Below are 23,679 nucleotides of genomic sequence, written 5' to 3'. Positions count from 1 at the left end.
TGACCAGTGTCAGAAGCAGCTGTGTGATTTTAATCTAACGACTGGGTATATACAAAAGTGTATTTTCACATAAATTCTTGAGTCTTTTATTTAATTATATGACAGGAAATATGGGCCCCAGAAAAGTTAGTCTCTTCTCCAAGATCTTAAAATCTCTTAAACTCTGCAGAAAAGACAATTTCTGGGTAATCCAACAAGTATCTGCTACCCAACCCTCATACTATCAGGACGGGTACCGGGAAGCTGGAGGCCTGTCTGTAGTCTTCTTAGGAGAGAATCACCAGTTGCCCAAGAGGCAATGTTCTGACCCAGTGTCCAGCACTAATACGTGATCCTTTTACTTCTGCATCCTAAGACAGTAGTTGAGGTTGGCAGCTTCCAATGCTCCACTCCTAAGTTTTATGTTAAAAGAGCCATGGACTGCAGTGGGCTTTTGTCAAATGTTGCAATATTGATACTTTACTTTCCTCTCTCTAAATTAGCAACATGCTTCCTATGGTCTACTTAGCCAGGCTGAATTTTTAAGACTCTTCAGAGGGAAAAATGTTTCATATATAATTGAAGGAATGCTGCTTGGTAGACAGTTGGGCTTGAGCTCAAAATAAATCCATCCTGGGACCACCACCTTCTGGTTTCTCTGGGGAGGGGGGGAAAACAAAAAAGGGGGGAGGAGCACTGGGACATAAGGAAGTAACCAGGATGAAAAGGAGAGAAAAGGTAAGAGCTTGAAGTTGAAGAAATGACACAGATCCCCCATATACACACTTAAAAACTTTATTTATATAAAAAACTCATTTGTTTTTAAAAGCATTAACAAGAGAAAGAAAAAACAGAAAAGGTGTGGAGCAGAAAACACACTCCTTAGTAGTGTTCGGTGGAAGGTGGGATTTTTGGTTCTCTGGAATTGAATGTTTAGTGTTTTTATAAACAAAAAAAAAAAAAAAGGAAAGGGGGGGAAAAAAGTTAAAGGTCCCCAAAAGCACATGGCTGTTCTATTACCCACACCCCACCGAGAAGAAAGAGCACCAGGAATAGAGCAGAGTGAGAAACCAAGAGGGAAGCCAGTCTGGATGGGTAAGAATATTCCCTGTGCAGTATGTTCTCAGGGCAGAGGAGAAAGGGCTCCTTTGGGCCAGGAAAGGAGGAGGAATGTATGGGAGAGGGGGAAACTGGAGGCAAGTAAGGGATCTGACTGCATAAGGGAAGGGAAGAGGGCTGGTAGGTTGTGCATTTTTTTCCTACCCCTTAGCCTCGGTAGAGAAGGGGAGGGGGAAGACAAGGCAAGGGTTTCCAGTTGCACTGAACAGAGTGCTTAGATGAGGAGGAGGAATGAAGGGCCAATCAGGAAAACAAGTACAAAATAATAACAACAACAATAATAATAATAATCAACCAGCATAGCAGTTGATCCCTCTAGCCCAACATGCTAATATATCACAATCCCACAGGAGGACGGGCGAGGGTGGGCGAGAGGGGATGACAAGCTTTCCCTCGACCCCTACAATGATCATGGTCACTAGTAGGTTCTGGGCGAGTAAGAAGGAAAGCTGCACCACTCTCTCGCCCGTATCCCACCAACCTCGTCTCAAGATTCCTTGACAAGCCAGCCCCGGGCTGTGGGGCACCAGCTCAGTGCGCCTGCCGTTACGGGCCACACCCATTTGCCAGCGGTCAGGCTCCCTCTTCCTTTCTACTACTTAGGGCCAAGAGCGGGTAAGAGAGCGACGAGACAATCTGCAAAACTCATGAGACGTGAGACGGCAGAGGCAAAGAAAGGCACATGGAAGAGAAAGAGGAGCTGCATCCCAGGCCAAAGGCACAAAGAAGAGGCAAAGCCAGGGGCGGTCCCCACCTCTGAAGGGTCAAGGGGGCGGGGTTTGCAGGAGTATGTACATCAAGTCCTTTAGTCAGCCAACCAATCCAGGGAGGAGAGAGCTTGCTCGTAGGGATAAGGACAGGAGAAACAGGGTGGGAGGAGCCATCTTTGAAGCTTCCTGCCAGTTGCAGAGCGACCCCTGCACGGTCCTACTAGCTCCTCCCAGAAGTGCCTCTCCTTCCTGGAAGACATCTTTCTGCTCCTCCTCACCCAGCATCCTCCTGGACATCTCCCTTTTCGACAGCATCTTGCAGATGGCCAGGTGACATCAGCAGACAGTATCGCAGGGTGAGAGAGGAAGTGTTCAGGGCAGCCTCAGTGAAGGACCACAGTCATAGCAGCCCAGGATTGGCATGAGGCTTGGAGTCGAGGTCCTACATGGCACCCCCCTGCCCTGGAGATGAGGAAGGGCAAGGTTTCACCATGTCAGTTCGAAGAGACCTTCACTTACTCAAGGGCCCTTGCCAGGTGGAAGGAATGTCCCAATGTTGCCGGCCTTCTTTGCTTCAAAAATAGTCATGAGGAGTAGGGAAGTGCTCACTCTTCCCATTCCAAAAAAAGGAAAAGGAAAAAAAAAAAAAGAAAACCACAACAAAAGTCCCTTCCCCACCAGGGGAAAAAAACAAAAACATCTTTGATTATAGAATCATCAGTTTATCAGATTGCTGGGCACCACATATACAGCATGTAACTTCCAAGTCTTCCAGTGAAGAGTCACACTCTCTCCCTCCTTCCACACAAGGCCAAAAATTCCAGGGGGAAAGGAAAAAAAAAAAAAAAAGCTAATCTGCAGCACTTTCTCAAGATATGCATACAACCGAGGCAGGCTTCTTGGGAGGAATTAAGGGGAACTGGAGGCAGGAGGAGGAACAATTAGGCTTCACTGGAAGAGATTAGGAGTTGTTGGGGAAGGGGGAGACAGCCACTTGGCGCTATAAGGGCAGGAGGCAGCCTGGCAGTTGGCACAACAGTCCAGCGAAGAAAGGGGAAAAAAATCATCAGTTTGCTTCACCACCAAAAAATAAAAGTATGTTATCTTATCATCCCAGGTGGAGTGAGGATGGTGGCGCTAAATCTTCTGCTGTAGAGAGGGAGGGAGAGAGAGAGAGATGTTAACAGGGTTGGGAGAGGAGAACCAAGAGACAAGAGCAAATCTAGAGGAGGGCAAAGCAGCACAGAATGGACCATCGGATCACCACCAGCTGCGCAGCCAACCTCTAGAGAGGTAACAATCACAGAAGCGGCCCCCCCAAGCCCTGTGCAGCTGAGACTATCGTCTCTGGCCTGATCGGATAAGCGTGACTGGCCTCCTGCCTCAAGGATGATCTTGGGGGGGGGGGTGTGCTGAAGGACATACCATGGGGGTGTAAGATACTTGGTCCCCCTCACCATCCAAAACCAACACATCCAACTCTTCCTCCAGAGATCCCTTGTCCTGCTGTGAACACATGCAGTTTGTTAGTAGGAGACAGGGAAATAGACACTGTGTGAGTGTGTGCCCCAGGGCTAGGGAGAGGGCCCACGTTGATATACTCGGGCAAAAATATGGTAATAGCAACAGAAAGGCAAGACATTTGAGGAGAAAAGGAAAATAAGGATAGATCTTTAGTGTTAGTGACCTCAGCAACACCAGTATAGCTTTCTTTCCTAGTATAACCATTACAGAATAATGGTCCAAGATAGCTTTCTTTAATCTATTTATTTATTATTGGATAGAGACAAAGAGAAACTGAGAGGGAAGAGGGAGATAGAGAGAGGGAGAGAGAGACACCTGCAGCCCTGCTTCACCACTCGTGCAGCAGGTGGGAAGCAGGGGCTTGAACCCAGGTCTTTGTGTAGTGTGGTGCATATGCTTAACTAGGTGCCCCACTGCCTGGCCTCATAAGATCCTTTTTTTTTTTTTTTCCACTCCCACTTTGATGGAATAGGGATCTTCTGCATACACACTCTTGTCATTCCTGGACAGACTTTTTCATTAAGGTAGAGGAAGAGAGAGAGACACAGAAAGAGAAAGAGAGAGAGGTAAGTACACTTTCACTAGGTCCACCTTCCTTCCTAGCCCTACCCATGCCCACTGCACAAAACACGGAGGTTTCCAGACAGAAGCACCGTGATAAGATCACGGCTTGTAAAGAGCACTTACCATCATGGGTGTTCCCTTCAATGGTTCCATGTCCCCTAGATCCCCGGATCGATCCAGTGTTCTGTTATGGTCCCCTCTCTCATTCAGCGTGGAATAGTTGTTATCTAGTGGGGGAGATAATAATAAGCACACAAAAGCACGGTGTTCTCCTGGAATGTACACTATGTAGTAAGCAGGTAGTTGCGAACTAAGCCTCTGATGAGAACTGAGTTTTGTCAGATGCTCCAGAGGGACATGAAGGGCGGTGGCTGCTGACTTCAAAAGAACTTGAGTCTAACAGCAAAGACAGCACATCCCCAAAATAGGATATTATTTGAATAAAACAGCACCGGAGACGTCTGTCTTTAAAGAATATTGAGAGTTTGGGGCCGGGTGGCAGCACAGCAGGTTAAGCGCACATAGTGACAAGCACAAAGACCGGCTCAAGGATCCTGGTTCAAGCCCCCCCAGCTCCCCACCTGCAGGGGAGTCGCTTCACAAGTAGTAAAGCAGGTCTGCAGGTGTCTGTCTTTCTCTCCCCCTGTCTTCCTGTTCTCTCTCAATTTCTCTCTGTCCTATCCAACAATTACAGCAACAACAACAATAATGGGAAAAAATGGCCTCCAAGAGCAGTGGATTCGCAGAGCAGGCAACAAGCCCCAGCAATAACCCAGGAGGCAAAAAAAAAAAAAAAAGAATATTGGGAGTTTGAGAGGAGAGTGAAGTGGGGTCCAGATGTCTGGAAGAATCGCACAACAATGAGGGGACTCTGGTTTGAGCCCTTGGGAATGAAGAGAATGCAGGGAGCAAACAGGAAGGACATTCCAGCAGGAAGTACAATATGAGAGATATTTTTAAAATGTGCAAAGTGAAGAGCTAGAAGAGATAACAGAGCAGGTGGGCCAAAGCAGGAGTAGATGGGGGAGAAGGAAGGAGAGAAGCCTGGGGACAAGCTGTGGGAGGGAAGCAGCTGAGTAACAGGTTGGGATTCCCTCAGGGGAGGTATATGGAGATTTAACAAGACAAAACAAACAAACAAACAAAAAAACTAAACCCCTTAAGCACATCAAACTTTCCTTGGGAAAAGGTAATTTCTCACATCCTCCCAAGTGAAAAAAATGCCCAGATAATGCTCTTCCAGGATGGCAAACGGGAGGAGGCTAGAAAAAGCTGTAGAGCCCGCTGGTGCTCATGCCCGTAAACTACGACTTCAAAGCCTTGGGCAGGAATGAAACACCTACCTAATGATTTTGTGTTTGATCCCATATTGCTCATCTGGATTTCTTCCCGATCAGGTTTCTTATCTACACGAAGTCAGAAAGTTATACAAGTCAAAAAACCAAAATTCCAAAATCCAGAATCATTAAAAAAAAGAAAAAAGCTCTCTAGCTTGGCATCCTACCCTGCCCATCAAACATTTGACAGAGGTCTCGTGTACCTAAAAGATATCTCTTTCCTCCAGATTCCTAAAAGGAGAGGCTATGTGGCCTAGGAGGTGGCACAGTGGATAAAGGATTGGACCCACAAGCATGATATCCCGAGTTCAATCCTCTGTATGGGTTGTGCCAGAGTGATGATTTGGCTCTCTCTCCTTCCTCTCTCTGTCTCTGTCTCTCTCATTAAAAAGTTAAGTATGAAAAAGGGAAAGAAATCAATCTTTCGAAGTCAAGAGTTTCCAAATTATTTGGTTCCAGGACCCCTTTACAATCTTAAATATTTGAGACTTTAAAGAACTAGTTCTGATGTGAGTCACATGCATTACTTGATATTTATTCGACTGAGAAGTTTAAAAATAGTCACATCATTAGAGTTAAACCATTACTGTCGGCATAAGTAGCCGATTTTTTAAAAAGCGTTATTTTCCCCTTTTGCGCATCTCTTTAAAGTTTGATTATTAGCAGATAGTTGGCTTTTCTCCCTATGTTTCTTTCTCTTTCTTTTTGGCAACCCTTCAACTCCATTACTCTGCCACCAATTTGCAAATGCTACCATGATGCCAACCTGACTTCACAGGATGAATGACCGCAACAATGTGTCCTGAAACTCCACCTCCCCAGACTCCTGCTCCACTAGGAAATATAGAAACAAGCTGGGAGCATAGCTCGACCGGCCAGTGCCCAGGTCCAGTGGAGAAGCAATTACAGAAGCCAGACCTTCCACCTTCTGCACTCCATAATTATCCTGGACCCATGCTCCCAGAGAGATAAAGAATAGGAAAGCTTCCAATGGAGGGAATGGGATACGGAACTCTGGTGGTGGTAATTGTGTGGAATTATACCCCTCTTATCCTACAGTCTTGTTGATCATTATTTAATCAATAAAAAATAAATAAGTAGCAAAAAAAAAAAAAAAAAAGTTCTTTAAGGGGCCAGTAGCCATGTGGTAGCACACCTGGTTAAGTGCTTACACAGGAACCGTGGCTCAAACTCCTGGGAAAAGGGGAAAAAAAAAAAAAGGTGACTTGTCCAACTAATAACTCAGATAACAGCCCAAGTGCTTTTGTCAAGATAGCCACCAAGCTTCAGTGTGAGAGGAATGATCGTTACATGCTTCCTTCTTTCATCCCGGGATACTAAAGAGGTGTACTTAAAGACACAGCAAAATGGCCTTTTACAGTTCCATCAAGTGCTTTCTTACATGAAAATGGTTCTTGTTTCTAACTAAGGGTACATCATGAGAATGCAGACTGTCAGGACCAGTTTGATTGGGGCAATGCTCAGCCTCCAGCGGGAAGCCCCATCTCTGCTTCTGGGCCATCACAGAAGTGAGAGAGAGCCTCAGACTAAACGTCTCAACGCTGATGGGGCAAAAAGCTAAGTGTCGTTAGTAAGGGTTACATTATACACATAAGCAGAAAGGCAAACCTTTTGTGAAAAAGATATATGATTCATCTTGAGGGGGCTGGGAATGGAGAGAAACATAACAACTCAGTTTATAAGCTGCAACCCACAAGAGCAGTAGCTTTTAATCTTTAGGGAAAGTGATTCTTGTTACTGCTATTTTTCTGACTGTCTTTTCTAATTTTTTTTTAATCACTTATTTTTTTCTTTAAAATCATATGAGAGAGGGCAGGGACACAGCACAGTGATAAGAATTTCAAGGCCTGAGGGTAGGAGGCTCCAAGTTCAATCCCCTGTACCACTGTAAGCCAAAGCTAAGATGTGTGCCAGTAAAAATCAAGTAAGGGTTTCATTATGAGTGAAGTCAGCGTAACACTCCCCACCACAGCACATGTAGCACTGGCAGTCAAAGCAGGAAGCAGAGACATGCAAGTCTTACGCTCCAAAGTTAAGGTATTTTTCTGGCCACTGTTTTCTTTTTTCAAAAGGAAGCACATAGTACTTGGTATTGTATGGTAATTTAAGAGGGAGAAATACTAAAATATCTTCATATCCAACCATTATGCACAACACCTTAATGTTCTCTCTCAGTTTATCTCTCTTTTTTTTTTATAATTTTGTTTTAATTTTGCTTTAGTTTTTCCCTTTTGTTGCCCTTGTTTTGTTGTTGTAATTATTATTGTAGTTGTTATTGATGTTGTTTTTGTTAGCTAGGACAGAGAGAAATAAACAGAGATGGGGAAGACAGAGAGGGGGAGAGAAAGATAGACACCTGCAGACCTGCTTCACTGCCTGTGAAGCGACTCCCCTGCAGGTAGGGAGCTGGGGGCTCGAAATGGGATCCTTATATAGGTCCTTGCACTTCGTACCATGTGCGCTTAATCCGCTGCACTACCACCCAACCCCTCAGTTATTTCTCCCTTTCTCTCTAAGTTGACTGTTAGAGTTCTGTGTCTACATGATTCCACTGCTCCTGGCAGCATTTCTTCCCTTCCTTTCAATTTCAGACAGACAGGGAGAGACAAAGAGAGAGAGAGAGAGATACCACAGCAGTGTTCGCAGAGCTTTCCCTCATTGTACTGTACGATGTTTCCAAGAGCTTGAAGCTGGTTGTATTGTTATATGGAAAACTGGGAAATGTTATGCATGTACAAAGTATTGTATTTACTGTCGAATGTAAAACATTAATTCCCCAATAAAGAAATTTTTTAAAAAGAGCTTGAAGCTGGGTCTTCGAGCATGGCAAAGTGTGCTCTCTACCTGATAAGCTATCTCCTGACTACTAGGAAATTTTTTTTTTTTTGCCTCCAGGGTTATTGCTGGGGCTCAGTGCCTGCACCATGAATCCACTGCTCCTGGAGGCCTTTTTTTTTTTTTCCCTTTTGTTGCCCTTATTGTTGTAGCCTTGTGGTTATTATTGTTGTTGTTGATATCATTCGTTGTTGGATAGGACAGAGAGAAATCGAGAGAGATGGGGAAGACAGAGAGGGGGAGTGAAAGATAGACACCTGCAGACCTGCTTCACCACCTGTGAAGCGACTCCCCTGCAGGTGGGGAGTCGGGGGCTTGACCGGGATCCTTATGCCGATCCTTGCGCTTTGCACCACGTGCGCTTAACCTGCTGTGCTAACGCCCGACCCCCACCCCTAGGGATTTTATCTCAACTGGATAAGAGAGACTTGGCTTCATTTCTAGTCACCTTTAGTCCACAAGTTAAGACGGGAGATGACATAGAGGCTACTTACCTATTTTCACCAATTCTGGTGAAGTATTATTCCTGCTTACCAAAATACCAGTCCATTTGGAAACAAATATATATGTCCGATCTCTTAGGTTAAAGACTAGCCGAAGTGGACTAGAAGCAGAGAGGTGTACCTCCGGATCCCGTACCTGATGATTTCTGGCTCCGGTCGATGAGAGGGAGAGTACTGTCATCATATGAGTGACTGCTCTGGCTACGAGAAGCATTGTTAAGATTCACCTAGAGACAAGCACAAAAATGCAACATCAGGGTATTGAGTTCACGCACATCTCACCTCTACAGACACGGATCTACGTACAAGCTTTCTATTGCCAAGATAGCTCTCTGTTAAAAGGTTAAGCCATGGGGGTGAAATGTCTGTGCAGTGAAACAAAGTAGTATGTTATGGCTTCTATTCGGTTTCCACAGGAGGCAACACAGGTGTCGAAGCACATACTATCAGGAGTCGCGGTCTTAGAAATTGGCAAACTCCTTCAAAGGGCAAAGACGGATTCGAAGGGAGCTCAAAAAGGTCATCACCAGCATTTACAGTATCTTAGGACACGGAAGAAGGTCACAACTATGGTGGCAGCAAATAAACTTGCTGGAGTTGTTCTCTTTTGGGGAGGAGGAGAACCAAAGAACTTCTTTACTCATGAAGACTCGAATCAAAAATAGACTGCCCTCATGTGACAGTGAGACAGAAGAAGCCAGACAGAATACACGTATTTCTGAGGGGGCTGTGTGCGTATATATGTCTTAATTCTGTGAGTAATCCTACCTGAAAGTCAGATTTCTTCCATCCTTCCTTTTCCAGTGGCTTTCGCAGTTCCTTATATCCCCAGATTGTCTGCAATACAAGTGCTGCTGCTCGAACTTCCTTTTCTGAGCGGTTCCTTTAAGGAAAACATCACATGGAATGCGGGTGTAACATCAGGTCAGCAGCTGAGAGAACCCGTACTCTCTGACCCAATGTACCATCAGAGTATACGCGCCAGCATGGACGAGACCAAGCATCCAGCAAGCACTGTATTCTGGTCGAGTGATGCCAAAGGAGGTGTGGTAGCAGACTCTGTTATTAGTTTGTGGGTGAACGTTAGGACACGTAAATCAGGGGAAACCACCTTAGGGAGCAAAAGGAGAAGCTTCTTTCTCATAAGTCCCGTTTCAGATGGATTTTTTTCTTTCCCCTCCTTCCTGTCTCCCAGCAGGGTTACTGCAAGAGCTTGGTGCCTGCACTACAAAGTTCACTGCTTCCAGCAACCATTTCCTTACCCCGGCCCCCCCCCTTTTTTTTACTTGAGAGAAACTTAAGTGGGGGGGGGGGTAGAGAGGAGTGAGAAAGACACCTGCAGCACTGTTTCACTGCTCGTGAAGCTACCCCCCCCCACACCCCACAAGTAGGGTCCGGGGGCTTGAACCTGAGTCTTTGCACAGAGTAAGATGTGCGCTCAACTGGTTGTGCTGCTACCTGCCCCCCCACCCCACCAAACTGGCATTTTAAATGTTGGACTCACCCTGATTTGTTGATCAACACCAGCTTCTCAATGCCCTGTGTCTCTCGAAGCTTTTTGGCAGCCTCCAAGTTCTCAGCTATAACCTCATTGATGGTGTTCAAAACAGAAACCACGGTGTCCTCAGAGAAATTTGGGCAAGAGTTCTGTTGTCCTCCTGGCAGATTCTTTACCAAGTTAGGGATGGCATGTTTACCTACGGCAGTGAGACACAAGGAACGTGCATGGGGAACCAAGTTGAGTCAGGCGGTGAGAAGCCTGACCACTTAACTGCACTGACCGCACAAAACTATGCCCCTTGGAAACAATTTCATTCTCCTATAGGATTCTCCTACCAAGAAGGTAAGGGCCCTTGAATAATGAATGACAGGTTTATTTATCGTCTTTCCTATTTCATCACATAGTCTTTCCTTCAATCACATTGAAACAGTCTACTTTATATCAAATATGACACACAGAACTTTCAGACATTCTAATGGAAATAGGATTTTTTTTTTTTTAAGACAGAGAGACACTGAGAGGGGAAGGAGAGAGAAGGAGGGAGAGAGGCAGAGAGGCACTTATAGCCCTACTTCACGGCTTATAAAACTTCTCTCCTACAGGTGGAGACCAGGGGCTTGAACCTGCATCCTTGTGCATTATAATATGTGCACTTAACCAGGTGGGTTACCACCAGGCCCCAGTATCATACAGTTCAACAGACTAAGAGTCATTAAGAACTAAAAGCTGGGCTCTACCACATACTAGTTATATTAATGCTGGGAAAATCATTTACCTTCTTTGGTCCTCAGATTCCTTACACTATTAAAAATTATAAATAATAATGATGATGGGGGCGGGAGGTAATACGCATATGGCGCAAAAGCACAAGGACCCACTCAAGGATCCCAGTTCAAACCCCTGGATTACCATCTGCAGGGGGGTCGATTCATGGGCGGTGAAGCAGGTCAACAGGTGTCTGTCTTTCTCTCCCCGTCTTCCTCCTCTCTTGATTTCTCTCTGTCCTATGCAACCACAACAGCAGCAATGGAAGCAATAACAACTACAAGGGCAACAAAATGGGGGAAACGGCCTCCAGGAGCGGTGGGTTCCAAGCCCCAGCAATAACCCTGGAGGCAAAAATTATAATAACAACAACAACAACAACAACAGACCTCTGTCAAGTAGGGAAGATGAAAGGGAAGCGTACCCAGAGCTTAATAATGCCTAATAACAAAGTATGTGCTTAATAAATATTCACCACAACTAGTTTATGGAACCATCATCACTTCCTCGTCTTTACAAGAACCACTAAACTCTCTCTCTTTCTCCAATCCTCAGATTTACAAACTATAGAGAGTTAAGATCCTGTCATTTCATTAAACCAGCTTAACCTCCCCTGGGTCAAAGGCTGCTCTGCTAGTTGCTGAGGTGAGCGCTAACATCCAGTTCCTCACCAATTAACTCTTTGTTTCGAGTGTCCACAGCCAGGTTCCTCAGTGCTCCAGAGGCAGCTTTCACTACCCGCTCGTGCTCACTGGTCAGGAGGTCAGCGATGGCAGAGAGAGCCTTCTCTTGACGAAGAGCAGAACGGATGTATCGGCCGTACTGAAAGAAGCAAGTGGAAATTGGTGGAACAAATTACAAGGGACAGCCAAGCGGTTAGCTGTGGCCTCGCGCCTCAAAATCTATTTTCTATAAGATGCTTACCGTCCAGCGCCCAGCGCATAAATTCTGAATAGCTCCAGCAGAGGCTTCCAAGATGGCGGGCGTCTTGCTTTCCTTGAGGAGTGAGATGTATATCCGAACCACTTCAGGCTGAAACAACAGCTCATATCCTACACGCACACACAAAGGGTGAGAGGTCAGAGGGTTAGTGCTCACACACTAGGCACTGAGTAGGTGACACCCAGCCTTAGTACTCTGTACTAGTCTCGGTGTCTGAACTGAGGGGTTTACGCTGAGGCCATTACACTCTCCAAACTCTCTCACTGAGCCAGCAAACTCAGGTCTGACTCCATCGGTCCCATTCATTAGCCCTTGGCAAGAGCAAAATACTTATCAGCAACTCCTTTCTTTTTTTTTTTTGTAAACCAGAGCACTACTCATCTCTGGCTTATGGTGGTGTGAGGGATTGGAGCCTCTGGTTTGTTTTATGTGAGTCTCTTTGTGTAGCCATTATGCTGTCTACCCCCACCCCAACTCCTCTTCCTCCTTCCCCTGCGTCTTCACATTAGCCTCGCTGGGCACTCAGGGGATTCACTTGTTCACTGACAGCACTCAGGGTTAAAGACTTTTCATCCCCCCCCAAAATGATTTCTTCTTTAAGTGAGCTATTTCTATTCCCCTTCACTATGACGAAGTAAAAGGTTTTGTCATCAATCCAACTGCACCTAATATCTTTATGCCCTGAAAAGCTGTGCATTTGGGACTCACCAAGAACTCAGTGTTACTAAGTTCCAGCTCTTGACTACCATCAGAACGTCAAATCTGAATAGTCGTCTTAACCAACAGTCCCCTCGGACTTGCTGCTGTGCCATAGTTTGCTAGTGCTCTCACCGCTTTCCAAGCCACAAGTAAGAAAACAGTGAGTATCCTGTCTGCTCTCAGGCTACCAAATGACTAACTGTCCACTACACAGATGAGACCCTGGCAGGAGAGAGAAGAAAACTCACCTCGAGCAGGACTTGTTCTTTTAGGGAAATCCACAGTATCGTTTGCTGGATCCTCAGTGGGTTTCTTCCCTTTGGAAATGAAACAAAGGAGGAGGAATAAAAAGGTGGATGGGGAGGAAAGTCTACCTGGTGTATGTAAGAGGAGTAAAAATAAATAAATAATAAAACAGAACCCTTATCCCAGCCGGGGGCTATGCAGAAACAGGACAGAAAGCAGGCAGCAAACAGAGAAAAACAGGACAGCCACTGCTGCTGGTATTGTCCAGAGTTCTGGTAACTGGGAATGCTGCCCAGAAACGGCATACTGAGAGCCATTAGCTCAGAAGAGCTGAACTTAGGTCAGTGGGCTTCCTCTACTGCATTTCCCTCCTTACAGCCACAGGGTAGGGTTAAGCCAGGAAATACAAGGCAAGTCAAAACCAACGCATGCAGATTAGAGGCAGGTAAGCACCTTATGAGATTCCACTCACCTCTGGAGAACCACTCATCTTCCATTGCATCACCCAAGGTGGAAAGCAGAGGAGAGAAATGAAGGAAGAAAAACGCAGGAGAGAGATGTCAACAGGATCATGGGCACATAAGCAGCAAAGCACAGAAAGGAGAAGAAAACACACAGGGAGTCTGGGGGGAAGGCCCCAGGTTGGTTAAGTACGTACCCCTCCCCTCGATGTCCCAACCACCACCACCAACAGCACCACCATCATAACCACCTGCATCACAGCCACCACCGCCACCACCACCACCACCACCACTTGAACGAAGCATAAAACACAGGAAGCAGCAACAGTGCAGAAGGACCTCTTGGACTAGGAAGCCCAGTGCAATGCTCAGTGGATAGTTTGCATCTAAAGCTACACATGTTCCTGCCTTCCCCCATCCCACATTCAAGAGGGAAAAAGGGAATCAAAACTCACCTTTGCCTTTCTTGGCCCCAAAGCAACTGGCAGCGTGTGGCCCAGCATTGTTGACAACGCTGGGAGGTGCCTCTTGGTATCGCTCCGCCTGTGGGATCTCCCTGTGAACTTGATAGGACAGGTTCCGAAGGAGGCAGACGCAGTTCTCCACCAGCTTGGGAACACAAGGCCAAAGGCTCAGTCAGAGAACAGGATGACTGAGGGTGGGGGTTTCCCAATCGAAACAGATCTCCACAGGCCAGGTATTAAAATACAGATTCTCAAATGTATAGTTGACCTCTCTCATGATGTCTCTTCACTGTCTCCAAGCTCCTCAAAAATCTCTGTAGTCTCAATTTAGCGGAACGCCCAGATAGGAACACGAGGGCTTCTGTCGCTACTTAATGTTAGCTAGAAAAACTAGTCATTCTGTCTTTTTCCTACTTGTAAAAATGTATCATCTTGGCAGTCCAGGAGGTGGTTAAATGGAATCTCAAACTGGAGATCAGTCCCTTGCACTGCATGTGCTGGGGTAATAGTCTGGTTCTCTCTCCCTCTCTCTCTCCCTCCCTCCCCTCCTTCCTCTCTCTCTCTCTCTCTCTCCCCCACCCTCATTTTTTAAATCTTTATTTATTTTGAATAGAAATAGAGATAAATTGTGAGGGAAGGAGGAGGGAGAGAGGGAGAGAGAGATGGAGAGACACCTGCAGCCCTGCTTCACCACTTGTGAAGCTTTCCCCCTGCAAGTGGGAACCAAGGGCTTGAACCTGGGTCCTGGTGAACTGTAATGTGTGCGTTTTACCAGGTACACCACCACCTGGGCCCTCTCCCCCTCATTAATAAAAATCTTCTGTAAAATGGCCTATTTTTTGAGTAGCCCAACTTAGTTGTTAATTCATCCTTTATTTTTCTATATTTCTATTATCTCTATTTATTGGATCGAGACAGCCAGAAATCGAGAGGAAAGAGGCAGATGAAGAGGGAGAGAGATAGAGAGACACCAGCAGCACTGCTTTACCACTCGCAAAGCTTTCCCCCTACAGGTGGGGACCAGGGTCTTGAACTCAGGTCCTTGCACATTGTGACATGTGTGCTCAACCAGGTGCGTCACCACCTAGCCCCTTGATTCTTGATTTTTAAATCTTTGCAGAAGAATTCTGCTGCAAAGAAATATTCTATTTTATGTTTTCTGCTTTTTCCGATGGTTAATTTCCTATGCACTGAAAATATAAATTATGAGAAGTTCACAGTCTGGAAATACCAATGTATATTCTTATTACAATTTTTGTAGTGTAACATGGTATACACGATGGTTCTTTCTCATAACTCAGTAATAAAATAGTCTACATTCTAAATTAAAAAAAAAAATCTCTAAAAAAATGTACCACCATGCACCTGGTTGAGTGCACATGTTAGAATGCGCAAGGACCCAGGTTCAAGTGCCTGGTCCCCCACCTGCAGGGGGGCAAGCTTCACAAGTGGTGAAGCAGTGCTGCAGGTGTCTCTGTCTCTCTTTCTCTCCATCCCACCCTTTCCTCTTGATTTCTGGCTGTCCTACCCAATAAATAAATGAAGAAAATAAAAAAATAATAATAATAAAGAACAATCTGTATAAAAAAATGTACCACCATGGGAATATAAATAAGCTGTTTTTCTTCCTTTCTTCCTTTCTTCCTCTCTTTCTTTCCCCTCTCTCCCTCCCTCCCCTCCCTCCCTCTCTCCCTTCCATCCTTCCTTTTTATCAGAAAGCTGCTCTGTTCTGGCTTGTGGTGGCTCCAGGGACTGAACTAGGACCTCTAATGCCTCAAACAAGAAAGTCAGTTGTGCTACAGATGACCCAGAAATGCTATGTTAAGGGAAGACAGTTTTCTTCTGAGATGAGCACCCAGTTTTCCAAGTAGAAGCTGATGGAGCTGGCTATGTTGTTTGAAAGCCCGACGTGTTAGTTCTGCTCCACAAGGACCACGGGGCTGCTGTGCCCGGAATCCACCCCGCCCTTAACTTACCTTACTGTCTGAATCCTTCTGCCCGATCTCAGCCTGGACAATGAAAATGAGAGCATCCACTAAACCGTCACATTCCCGCAGTTTCCTGCGAGCTTCACTCCTCTCTGAGCTGACATTCCTGTCAGGAAGAAGCATCAGTCATTCACTCAAGGATTCATTCAAATCCTTAACCCCGACGCCCCCCTCCAAGCTCCAGTGGCTTTTCTGGTCACCCTAAGAAACAGTGAGTGCCTGCTGTCAGCGAGGTGATGCCGGTGAGAGAGGGGTGCCTTCAGGACACCTGTGATCTGGGGCCCGGGGGTAAGTACTCCACACCCACATCAATAAAATAGAACAGCTACTTCTTCTTTTTTTTTTAATATTTATTTATTTTCCCTTTTGTTGCCCTTTTTTTATTGTTGCTGTAGTTATTGTTGTTGTTATTGATGTCATCGTCGTTAGATAAGTCAGAGAGAAACGGAGAGAGGAGGAAAGACACCTGCAACCCTGCTTCATTGCCTGTGAAGCGACTCCCCTGCAGGTGGGGAGCTGGGGGCTTGAACCGAGATCCTTCCAATAGTCCTTGCGCTTTGCGCCATGTGTGCTTAACCCACTGCGCTACCGCCCAACTCCCCAGCTACTTCTTAGGTAGAAATTCAAATGAAGAATTAGAGCACATAGTGACTATTCCAAAGAGAAAAAGAATATTAGTGCCGTCCCTAGTAGACATGAGATAAAGACTTCCAGGAGACAAAAGTGCTTGACTTTAGCCCTGCCGAAGATGAATTAGGAGAAAGGGCGCTGTAGAGAGCAGGGGAACAACCCCACCACCACCACCCCAACCCTCCTGTTCTAGTTTCTCTGCCTTTTGTTGTGTTGACTACAGCCTGGCCTGAAATACAGGTATTTCAAGGTAAGGACACAGATGCACACAAGACTAGACAAGACCAGAACTCAACAAGGACATAAGCGTGTGGTGGATAGTATTAGACAGTCCTTGCCCAAACTGGATGAATAAAGTCAAAGAGACGCGGAAATGAAGAGGTTGTGTAGGGAACCAGTGGTCTGACACACCAGGCGTGTTACCTGGCACACAAAAGCGCAGGGACAAAGGCAGACAAGCTAGGGTCACAGGGTGCAACTGACACAGGCACATGAGCGGAATCTCGACTGTTGCCTCTTTTTTTTTTTTTAATTTCCACCAGGGCTACACTGAGGCTCAGTGCCTGCATTGACAAATCCACTGCTCCTGGCAAACTCTTTTTCTCCCACCCTCTCCCCCCCGCCTTATTTGAGAAGCCAGAGAAATAGAGAGGGGAGAAGAAAACAGAGAGGGAGATGACACCTGCAGTACTTGCTTCGATGCTCATGAAGCTTTTCCCTTGCAAGTGGGGAGTGGGGGGGGGGGTGTCTTGAACTTGGGTCCTTGCACACGGTGACAGTGACATGTGTCCTCAACCAGATGCACCACTGCCTGGCCGCTGGGCTTTCCTTTTCTATATTTATTTATTTATTTTCCCTTTTGTTGCCTTTGTTTTATTATTGTAGTTATTGATGATGTCATCGTTGTTGGACAGGACAGAGAAATGGAGAGAGGAGGGGAAGACAGAGAGGGGGAAAGATAGACAGACACCTGAAGACCTGCTTCACCGCCTGTGAAGCGACTCCCCTGGAGGTGGGGAGCCGGGGGCTTGAACCGAGATGTTTACGCCGGTCCTTGAGCATCTCGCCACCTGTGCTTAACCCGCTGAGCTACCACCCGACTCCCGGCTTCCCTTTTCTAAAGACATATAAACTAGCCGTCAAAGTTTCTCTCCTTGTGGTCTGCGAGCGCTTCCGTTACCTAAGGCAGCCGGCTGTGTTGGTGAGCACTGACTCCCACTCGATATGGCGGGGCTTACAGTCTTCATTCGGCTCCCGCTCCCAGCCAGAATGGGGAATGATCACTTCGTCTGTCAAGGCGTGCAGTGCATGGTCCACGATCTCCATTTTGATTGAGTCGTGAGAAGAGAGATTCCACAGGGTTCCTGGCAGAGACAACTCATCAATCAGACCGTTCTCCAGCACAAGACAGTCTATGTTTGAAGTGTGTCAAAGGAAAACACTCTTGTCATTTCTCAGCTTTCCCCAACAACCACGTGTCTTGTAGTGACACTCAAACTGTTTTTGGTCTGTAACCTATAGCAAGGAGAACTGGCTCAACACAAATGTATGTACCGTGAAACAGTTTCATAAAGCTGTATTTATATCAGCAATGTTCTTTGGGGCCTATCAGCATCACTGCCATTTTAGGCCTGCTTAATTCTTCTTCATTTTAATCTTTATTTATTCATTGCTTAGAGACAGCTTAGAAACTAAGAAAGAGGGGGACGATAGTGAGAGAGACAAGAGAGACACCTGCAGCCCTGCTTTGCCACTTGCAAAGCTTTCTCCCTGCAGGTGGAGACCGGGGGCTCGAACCTGGGTCCTTATACATTGTAACATATGCACTCAACCAGGTGCACCACCCCGGCCCCGGTCTGCTTAATTCTTTGCTGTGGGAAGTTGTCCCACCTATTTATTGCTAGATGTTTACCAGTATCTCTGGTCTATAGTCAGTAAATTCCAGTAGTAGTTTCTCTTTGTCTTCCTCCTCCTCCTCTCTCTCTCTCTCCCTCTCCCTCTCCCTCTCCCTCTCCCTCTCCCTCTCTCTCCAACTATTGCAAATGTCCTCTAAGGAACAAGACCATCCCCAAGTGAGAACCAATGGTCTGTGCTGTTTCTGTTTCTCTCTCTCAGTCCTTCCCTCTCAATTTGTCTCTATCCAAATATATTTTTTACTTTACTTAAAATAAACTGTGTTGGGGATTCGTGCACACTAGAAAATGCATGCCTCAATCATCATCTCAGACTAACTACCACCAGGCAAGAAATCAAGGTCCACCGCCACCAGTTCTTACAAACTTTTAATATGAGTCTGGATTTTTCAAGTGAAATTTTCTGGATTTCAAACACTAGCAACCAGCTCTTCTAAACATCTGAAAACTACAGTTTGGGAGGTGGTGCAGTGGATAGAGTGCTGGGGCTCTCAAGCATGAGCTCCTGAGTTCAATCCCGGGCAGTGCATGTGCCAGAGTGATGACTAGTTAGTTAACTGATTGATAAATTAATTATCTAATATTGAGAAACTATGTTATGATAAGAAAGCCTGTGAGAAGAGTCTGACCCAAAGGCCACGCCCCAGTCCACAACATTGGGATCACAAGGCCGGGGAATAGTACTGCTAGCAGCTAACAGTGACTCCCACAGAACTCACCAGTTATGACTTCGGTGAGGTCCGGGTCCCGAGCCTTTCGGAGCAGCCGCACAAGGGCCGGGACGCCGTCACAGTTTTTTATGGCAATCTTGTTGTCCTGGTCGCGCCCAAAGGAGATATTCTTGAGAGCCCCACAGGCTCCCAGATGCACTTCCTTTTTGGGGTGGTCCAGCAGCCCCACCAGGACCGGGATGCCCTTGAGCTTGCGGACATCCGTCTTCACCTTGTCGTTGCGGTAGCACAGGTGCTGCAGGTAGGCGGCTGCGTTGGACTTGACAGCATCCAGGCGAAATCCCAGCATGGCTATCACTTCCGGGAGCTCTGGCTGTCTCCAGTTGGGGGGTGGGGGGCCGCCCTTGCGCAGGCTATCCAAGCTGGCTAAGCTGCCCCTTTCATGCTGAGCCAAAGGAGCCCAGTAATACTGGTCCGGGGGCACCTCCTCACCAATCATGTCTTCATAGCTCCTGCAGTGTTGAAGAGACCAAGAAGAGGAGCATATGAACCCATCTGCCCTCCCCGCCCCGCCCCTGCATCTCCAAGGTAGGAGGAGCCCCGGGTTCTGGCACACTTGACCCAGATCTTTCCTTTGGATGAATACTGATCGGCCTCTCTTAATGAAACAGCTAGTCAGTTTAAAGGTACCTGCACAATTAGATTAAAACTATCCTTTTCTTTTTGCCCCCTGTGAAATTTACCAATCCAGACAGTAACAAGCATTTGGAGACAAAGACATTAATCACAACAGAACCAAATCCTGACTGATTAGCATTTGAATATCTGACAGCGATTAGCTTTTCTACAGAGATTAGAATAAACCTTCAGACAGCAGAGTTACAGTTTAGCAAGGCCGCTAAATCAAGCCACCAAACCAAGTGTGAGAAGCGAAGAAGCGTTCTTGGCTAAACAGGAAGTGAGGCGTTCACACAGGAAACAGCTGGCGGGATAAGACCCTTAGACACACTTCATAGTTAAGTCTCTTTTTACCCTAATTTGGAAATCATAGGAGAGCAGCCGATAAATTAAAAAGGGCAGAGGAGTTCTTGCTAAGCCGTGTGAGAAACTGACCGTAGGTACAGATGAGGTACGCCCTGGAGCAATGTCCACACTGCCTGCCAGGGTCCTGGTCCTTCTCTGTGACTCAAAACAGATGAGTCTACACGATTTATAGCTGCACATCACCAGCACCCTGCTTGCCCGACTCAGATTCCACACCAGTGCAATCCCAGTCCTCCCAGCGGACCTGCCCCTCCTGATCACAGACAGAGGAGGAAGGAAAAGAAAGGCGACACGGTGCAGCCACGCCACCTGTGGAGCTCCATTCCTGCATGGTGCTCCCGCTCAGTGCAAAGGCTCGAACCCGCGCCCTGGAGAACGGTGAAGTGCGCGCTCTACCTGCTGGGCTACTTCCCAGCCCCGTAGCCACTGGAGTGGAAAGGCAACAACACAGGCACCCCGCACACTGACAACATTCATACTGTCTACCGCTTTGCTTCGGCAAAAGGTTAACAACAGCCACTGTCTGTCACTAACTGAAGGAAATCTGAGGGGTTTTGTTTTCTGGCTATTGTGACACAACATGAAAAGCAAAAATGGACAAGCTGGGAGGTGACACAGTCGGGAAAGTGTGAGGTCCTAAGTTCCATCTCCAACATCAGCAATATAAGAGGATGCTCTGCTTTTTTTTTTTCTCTCTCTCTCTCTCTTTCTCTCTCCCTCCCTCCCTCTTGTTAATGTATTTTTTGATCTTTTATTAGTGATTTAGAAGATTATTATTTTTTGTTTGTTAGTTTTTAAAATTTATTTAAGAAAGGAGACATTCACAAAACAGTAGGATATATCCATATCCCATCTCCTCCCTAATAGCTTTCCCATTCTCTATCCCTCTGGGGGTATGGACCCAGGGTCGTTGTGGGTTGCAGAAGGTGGGAGGTCTGGCTTCTGAGAAGATTATTATTTTTTAAATTAAAGTAGTTGTGTTGCAATGAAACTTTTATTTTCTTTTGTCCTTCCTCCCCCCCCCCCCACACACTCCTTTTAATTTTGCCTCCAGGGTTATTGCTGGGGCACTGCTCCTGGAGGCCATTTTTGTTGTTGTTATTGCCCGTTGTTATTATTGTTATTGTTGTTGGGTAGGACAAAGAAATTGAGAGGAGAGGAAGACAGAGAGAAGGAGAGAAAGATAGATACCTGAAGCAGACCTGCTTCACCGCCCGGAAAGTGGCCCCCCTGTAGGTGAAGATCCCAGGGCAGGGCTCAAACCAGGATCCTTAAGCCTGTTCATGCTCTTAACCCACTGAGCTACCCCCAGGCCCCTGATTTACAAGATTATAAGATAATGGGGGCAGTCTCCCAACGACTTTAGAGGTGGGCTAGTTTTTTTTTTTTTTCTTTTTTGCACATTCATGTTTTTCAATTCTCTTGATCCCACATAGGAGTGAAACTATCTGGTAATTGTCTCCACTTCCCTAAGCATAACATCTCCCATTACAACCTAAATAGCTTTTTTTTTTTTAAGGGGAAAGAGAAGAAAACTGAAGGCTGTTCAGGTTTGCTCTACAGCAGCCGTGCTCGAGCGGTGCACAGAGAGCAGCCAGGCTGGCACCACCAGGCCAGGCTCCTTCCCAGGACCTACTTTCCACAGGCTGTGAGAGATTTATCAGCAGCAGCCTGGTCCTCACTGCGTGCTGGTGCTACTGTCTGTCTGAAGTGCTGCCTGGTGGGCTCCAGTAGGTTATTTTCCGAGTCTGGGAACACCCAACAATTTGTCCGTGTAAGTTAGAAGTAAAGGCCTGTTTTGCTTTTTCGACGTTTCTGCCCTCAAAAAGCGTCAATAGGAGCAGTCTTGCAGACAGAGAGGAAAACCCAAGCTCCACATTGTGAGAAAACAGAGGATTATGGACCACCCTCACATGTGGGGACACTCCGTCACCAAGTGGGGGAGGAAAAAAAGGAAGAAACAAAGCAAATGAAAGGTGGGCGTAGATAACATGATGGTTAATGCAGACTCTCATGCCTGAGGCTCCCAAGTCCAGGTTCAATCCCCCCCACCACTATAAGCCACAGCTGAGCCAGGCTCTGGTAGAAGAAGAAGGAGGAGGAGGAGGAGGAGGAGGAGGAGGAGGAGGAGGAGGAGGAGAAGAAGAAAGAAAGAAAGAAAGAAAGAAAGAAAGAAAGAAAGAAAGAAAGAAAGAAAGAAAAAGAAAATACAAAGCAAACGAACGCACAGCCAAGAAAATCTCACCAGAGGTCCTTCTAGTTCAGTGCTACCAACTGCCGCTAGAGGGCAAGTCTGGCATACTATTATTTATTCATAACCACCAGGAAGGAAGAGACCCATTATCTGTGAGCTCGTGGCTCCCACGGGAGAGAGGAAAGCCTATTGTGTGGTACTCTCCAAACAAGACCATTGTCTGTTCCACAAAACCACTCCCACGGGCAGGCATCAAACCAGCAAGGTTGGCCTGAGCAGAGGGCTGGCCTCATGGCAGTCAATACCAATCACTCAACAGTGATTCAGATGAACAAAGCAGTAAGTTTAAAAATCACTCTTTTTACTATCACTGAAACAAAATGAGCAGGTGTGTGTGTGTGTGTGTGTGTGTGTGTGTGTGTGTGTGTATGAAGCTATTAAACAGTATGTTAAGTAAGATTCGTTTTGGTAGGAGTCAGGGGAAATGAGCAGAAGTGGACCCAATGGTTACTGGTTTTTCTCATTCTGGAGTACGCATGGTTTGCTTTTATTGTTAATACTGTAAAATAAGCAATTAGAAAAGCAAATACCATAACTGAGACTTTGGTGGCCTTTCCTTTGTTTGAGAGCAAGTGGGTCCTTTGTTTTACAAAAAATAAGATGACTTGCTCAATAGGTAGTGGCGGCTAGCTGCATAGCTAGGGGCAAAGGCACAACCAGAACCAAGCAAGGTCTTCTGGTTCAGTGCTTTTGCCTCTAATCACTCTGCCTTACAGTTTTAGTTTGACCTTGTATTACTCAAGGCCAGGAACAGGAAGCACTGAATGTTCTTGCCAGTCAAGCAGGTTTCTAAGTCCAGGGCCTCCCTGGAACAAACCCAAGAACCAGGCCCCAAACCTTGTCTATGTCAATCACCATAACCAGTGACAATAAAAGTGATCTAACCACCTGCATCCACCCACCGAGGTTCAATCACTCTGCCAATGAGGAAGTCGGAGAAAGCAGACTGGTCACCGGGCGAACAGAGTCTCCGCCCTTGTCCTTTGTGACAGTTCTTATCTACCTGCCACTGATCTAAGACTCACTGGCTGAGGTCCGGTGCCTGCTCCCCCAGACCCCAGGAATAAAAGGTGAGTCACCTAGACTTGGATTAGCTTGTCCAAGATATCTCAAAGGTGAGTAACTTGGGCTTAGATCATGGGACCTCTACCCATGAGCCCAGCCTAGTCTGCTGTTAGCCACAGCTACACCTCATGTATTAGAAAAATAACCACCAAGGAAGGCATTTGCTCTAGAAGGTCACAAGTCCGTATTTAGAAATTCAGCAGCAGCTGCTAGGATACCCTCACCCACAAGATAGTTGTAAATTTCCATTTCTTATTCTTTCTCTGGGCCTACAAAGCACTCTCTCTCTCATGTGCCAACACCCATGTTCAGCAGAGAAGCAATTACAGAAGCCAGACCTTCCACCTTCTGCACCCCATAATGACCCTGCGTCCATACTCCCAGAGAGATAAAGAATAGGAAAACTAACAAGGGAGAGAGTTGGATATGGAGCTTGGGGGGGTG

General features: G+C 46.4%; 1 protein-coding gene across 13 annotated transcripts in view; it reads right to left on the bottom strand.

Moving 5' to 3' along the window:
* Positions 1–758: 758 nt before the first annotated feature.
* The window catches only part of CTNND1 (catenin delta 1), a 68,445-nt gene continuing 45,524 nt past the window's right edge, over positions 759–23,679 (bottom strand). For 5 of the 13 annotated variants that reach the window (XM_060176218.1, XM_060176226.1, XM_060176224.1 and 2 more), the window contains 15 exons: positions 18,921–19,384; positions 17,469–17,652; positions 15,647–15,764; positions 13,662–13,815; positions 13,218–13,235; positions 12,748–12,816; positions 11,783–11,910; positions 11,530–11,680; positions 10,097–10,289; positions 9,361–9,475; positions 8,714–8,819; positions 5,240–5,302; positions 4,020–4,123; positions 3,234–3,314; positions 759–2,957 (listed from right to left, as the gene is read on the bottom strand). In XM_060176218.1, the coding sequence (XP_060032201.1) occupies positions 2,946–2,957; positions 3,234–3,314; positions 4,020–4,123; positions 5,240–5,302; positions 8,714–8,819; positions 9,361–9,475; positions 10,097–10,289; positions 11,530–11,680; positions 11,783–11,910; positions 12,748–12,816; positions 13,218–13,235; positions 13,662–13,815; positions 15,647–15,764; positions 17,469–17,652; positions 18,921–19,384 (1,960 nt within the window). In that variant the 3' untranslated portion in view covers positions 759–2,945. The remainder of the gene's footprint in view (positions 2,958–3,233; positions 3,315–4,019; positions 4,124–5,239; positions 5,303–8,713; positions 8,820–9,360; positions 9,476–10,096; positions 10,290–11,529; positions 11,681–11,782; positions 11,911–12,747; positions 12,817–13,217; positions 13,236–13,661; positions 13,816–15,646; positions 15,765–17,468; positions 17,653–18,920; positions 19,385–23,679) is intronic. The other 8 variants (XM_016186637.2, XM_060176219.1, XM_060176220.1 and 5 more) reach the window with 8 other exon arrangements.

The sequence above is a fragment of the Erinaceus europaeus genome, chromosome 17, assembly GCF_950295315.1.
Source record: "Erinaceus europaeus chromosome 17, mEriEur2.1, whole genome shotgun sequence".
Taxonomy (NCBI): Eukaryota; Metazoa; Chordata; class Mammalia; order Eulipotyphla; family Erinaceidae; genus Erinaceus; species Erinaceus europaeus.
Note: the sequence above shows the minus strand (reverse complement) of the source record. Positions and strands in the feature narration are given on the sequence as shown.